Below are 3,821 nucleotides of genomic sequence, written 5' to 3' on the forward strand. Positions count from 1 at the left end.
TGGGGTCATGCTGCTCTAAAACTCATTAGTGAAGGAGGCTCCACCTCGGAGGAAGACAGCGTCCGCTTCCTCTTAACACCAAGTTAAAGGGAGTTCCAGCAACGCTTCTTTCAACAGGGGTCCTGTCATACCCAGCGACGGCCAAACCTGCAGTACATCAGAGAAAGAGATGGTTCTGCCTGAAGGAAGGGGCAGAACTGCTTCGCTAAAGGCGGCCATACACGTACGCGACTGGCATGGGGTTTGTCCTGCCGGGGGTAGCGCGTGTTCCAGTCCACTTGGGTATTGCCCATACACGTAGATGACTTGCTCTACTCACATTTTGAGAGGGCAGATGAAATATGCAGTGGCCGTGCTCCTTTCAGTTCTGTAGTGTCCTGATACAGTGAGTGTGTTTGACATCAAGACACCAAGTAAAAGGAAAATAAGTGCGGTAATGGTCATAGCACTCCTGCATGATGAATACGAACATGACATTTGCAAGAAAAGTCGTAAAGTATGGATGAAGCCATGGCTGAGAAAGAGAGAAAACTTTTATCATATGACGTTATTGAAAGAATTAAAGGAAAATAATCCGGAGGATTATAGAAATTATTTGAGAATGACTGATAATGCCTTCCGAGATCTTTTATCCCTTGTGTCTCCAAAAATTACAAAGAAGGATACGGTAATGAGGAAGTCTATTCCTGCCGAAGAAAGGTTAATTGCCCCATTGAGGTTCCTAGCAACAGGCCGATCATTGGAAGATCTCAAGTTTTCGACAGGCATATCGGCACAAGCGTTGGGACACATCATATCCGAGACATGTCAAGCAATATATGATGCTTTGAGGAATGAATATTTAAAGGTAAGCAAAATATAATGAACTTGTAGTATTTTATTTTGAACATTACTGAATGGTAGTATTTTATTTTGAACATCACTGAATGGTAACATTAATACGACGTCAGAGAATTCATTCATATTATAGTTATAAAATTGTCATGTAAATTCTTTAATGTAAATCATAAAGAGATGTTTTAGACATTACTGGATAACATCAGTACGACGTCAAAGATTTCAGATAATTATGAACTGTTGTAATTATGTTTTGCAATGTCAAAGAATTCTTATAAACTTATTTATTTACATCATAATGAGATATATGAAGAAAAATCTTCCTCTTGCCCACTAGCTGGTAAATTTGTAGAATGTAAAGTCTCCCTAGTGTTCATCTGATTTTTATTTGCAAGGGAAAATTGAGAGGAAACCATATTCTGTGAACAGTTATACAATATTTCCATGATTTGCTTCTCTGCCAAAACACGTTGTTGGTCATTAAGCTGCCTCAACCTTGTTGCCACAAATTTACCGAAAAAATCTAATTCATCATCATCTTCTGCATCAAGATACTTCTCTGCTTTTTCAAGGAGTCTTTGCTTTGGAAATTCAAGATGGCGTTTTTTTCTTATTAAGAGATACATGAACATGTGTCTTGAAAGAAGACGCAGCTGCCCCTGAATTCTAAGCTGTCCCAGATATCTCTAAGCAGGCGGAACTAGGCCTAGATGGTTCCGGTGTAGATTCCCCTGCAGTATCTGAAGATATTTCTTCATCACCCTGAAATAAATTGTGAAATGTAAACACAATATAATTAGTCACAATTGATATGTGTGCGTGTGTGTGTGATATTGATTACATATGCATGTGTTTTCAAATTTGCCACTTTTTTTTTTCTTTGCAGTTCCCTACAACCAGTGGAGAGTGGAAAAAAATTGCCGATGACTTCTATCTCTTATGGAATTTTCCCAATTGTGGTGGAGCAATTGATGGCAAACATGTATCTATTGTACCCCCTTCTAACAGTGGATCATATTACTTCAATTATAAAGGTTACTTCAGCGTCGTTCTCATGGCAATAGTAAATGCTAATTTAGAGTTTTTGATGGTTGATGTGGGCAAGAATGGTCGCATTTCAGATGGAGGAATAATTGAAGACACCGTTTTTCACAAAAAGTTAATAGAAGGTACTTTAAATTTGCCCCAAAATAATGAAACCAAATATGGTTTGAACTTCGTGTTTATAGGGGACGAAGCTTTTGCGCTTCACGAGCACTTGCTAAAACCTTTCCCCCAGAGAGAATTAACTTATGAAAAGAAAATTTACAATTACAGACTCTCTCGCGCCAGACGAGTAGTCGAAAATGCGTTTGGTGTGCTATCCAATGTATTTCGAGTTTTCCACACATCCATCGCCTTGAAACCAGAAAAAATTGACCGTGTTGTTTTGGCAAGCTGTGTACTTCATAATTTCTTACGGAGAAATTGCAGGAATTCCTACACTCCTCTAAATATGACTGACTTTGAAAACATTGAAAGTGGCATTGTATCGGATGCAGACTGGAGAAAGGACTCAAATGATGCCCACTTCACAAATCTTCAGGCATTAGGTCAACGAAATGCCAGTGATGCAGCCAAAAATGCTAGGCTGTCATATGTTGCATATTTCAATGGTGATGGCAAAGTACCATGGCAAGATAGACTGATAAAATAATGTTATGTACCAATACAATGCATGTAGAGTATACAGTGTGTTTAATAAATAAATAGTGTGTGTATTGAAACTAAGTAAATGTCTACTCACTTTTGGGTCTGCGGGTTTTTCTTGAGAATCCTGATTTTGTTGATCTTGCAAGTTCGAGGTTGATTCCCGAGGAATTTCTTGGTCTGCTGTAAATAGCAATAAATCAAAATACCACAACTTGGGCACATATACCTCTTCTTCTCCTGCACCCGATTTCTTCGATTCCCGAATTTTTTTCAACTCTTTCCGAAATGATCCCCTGAATGTGGCAATTTTGGCTTTCACAAAATCTATGCTTGCATCTGTATCTATTTTTTTTACATAATTCCAGTAATTGCTCATAAGCTGCTCCTCTTTTTACTCTATTGGAATAATCCGGACTTCGTATTTTCCACAAGCAAGGAAGTGCTCTGTACAGCTCCAAAAACTCACGAATGAAATCGTGAGGTAAATACTTGACTGACTGCGACATCCTTTCACGACAGCAGTACTGACCCGACTCCTACGAGGAAAAAAATAGGGCGATCGAGTCTGAGTACTCTGCAGGTATTGTACATGTTGAAACTTTGCCTCAGTCCTTCCCAAAACCCACAGCGCGACGCGCCAATCAGTTCAACATGCTGAAAGGACGACGCGACAGGCCTGGCTCGACAGGACTGGCATCAATAGGCCCCATACACGTTAAAGACTGACCGGTTCGCGCCAGTCGCTATGAAATCCGCGCGCCAGTCGCGTACGTGTATGGCCACCTTAAGGGAAGCAGTCCTGACCCTCGAACGAGGTTGACCTGGTGTTAACTGGTCTACGTTCCTGTTTGATCATTCCCAGGGAGAGATCGAATGAGCAGAAGCCTCGACAAGATATTGGGGGGTCAAGGAAGAAGTCTGAGGTTTCTTTAACTTCGAGAAAGACCCCAAAGGCATTGGCATCCAAATCTCTCCCACTGAGAGATAGACCCTCCCCCCATTCAGGGCAGGTCTTGCCTTTGACATTATGGACACAAAGAATGTGGGTACAGTATGTCTCAACGGAGGACATGAAAGTCCCACAAGAGCATCCCTCAGGTCCTGGTCATGCCCGCATGAGGACGGTCAAGGAAGAAAACAATTACACTGAAAAAGAAAAAGCAATTATAGTAAGTCAAATATGGAAAGTCAAGTTGGAGGCGGAGAGCGGCAACATTCATTCTCCACCGACCCAAAAGCAAAAGTGTTACTCAAACCCGGTGTGTAAGTGAGCGGGGTAGTGGGTTACCCCC

The 3,821-nt window shown here is 41.0% G+C and overlaps 1 protein-coding gene across 1 annotated transcript; it reads left to right on the forward strand.

Moving 5' to 3' along the window:
• Positions 1-436: 436 nt before the first annotated feature.
• LOC137645911 (putative nuclease HARBI1) lies at positions 437-2,578 on the forward strand. The gene is made up of 2 exons (XM_068378955.1): positions 437-847; positions 1,724-2,578. Exons 1-2 carry the CDS (start codon positions 437-439, stop codon positions 2,531-2,533), a joined length of 1,221 nt encoding a protein of 406 aa, XP_068235056.1. The 3' UTR covers positions 2,534-2,578.
• The last annotated feature ends 1,243 nt before the right edge of the window (positions 2,579-3,821 follow it).

The sequence above is a fragment of the Palaemon carinicauda genome, chromosome 1 (genome assembly GCF_036898095.1).
Source record: "Palaemon carinicauda isolate YSFRI2023 chromosome 1, ASM3689809v2, whole genome shotgun sequence".
Classification (NCBI taxonomy): domain Eukaryota; kingdom Metazoa; phylum Arthropoda; class Malacostraca; order Decapoda; family Palaemonidae; genus Palaemon; species Palaemon carinicauda.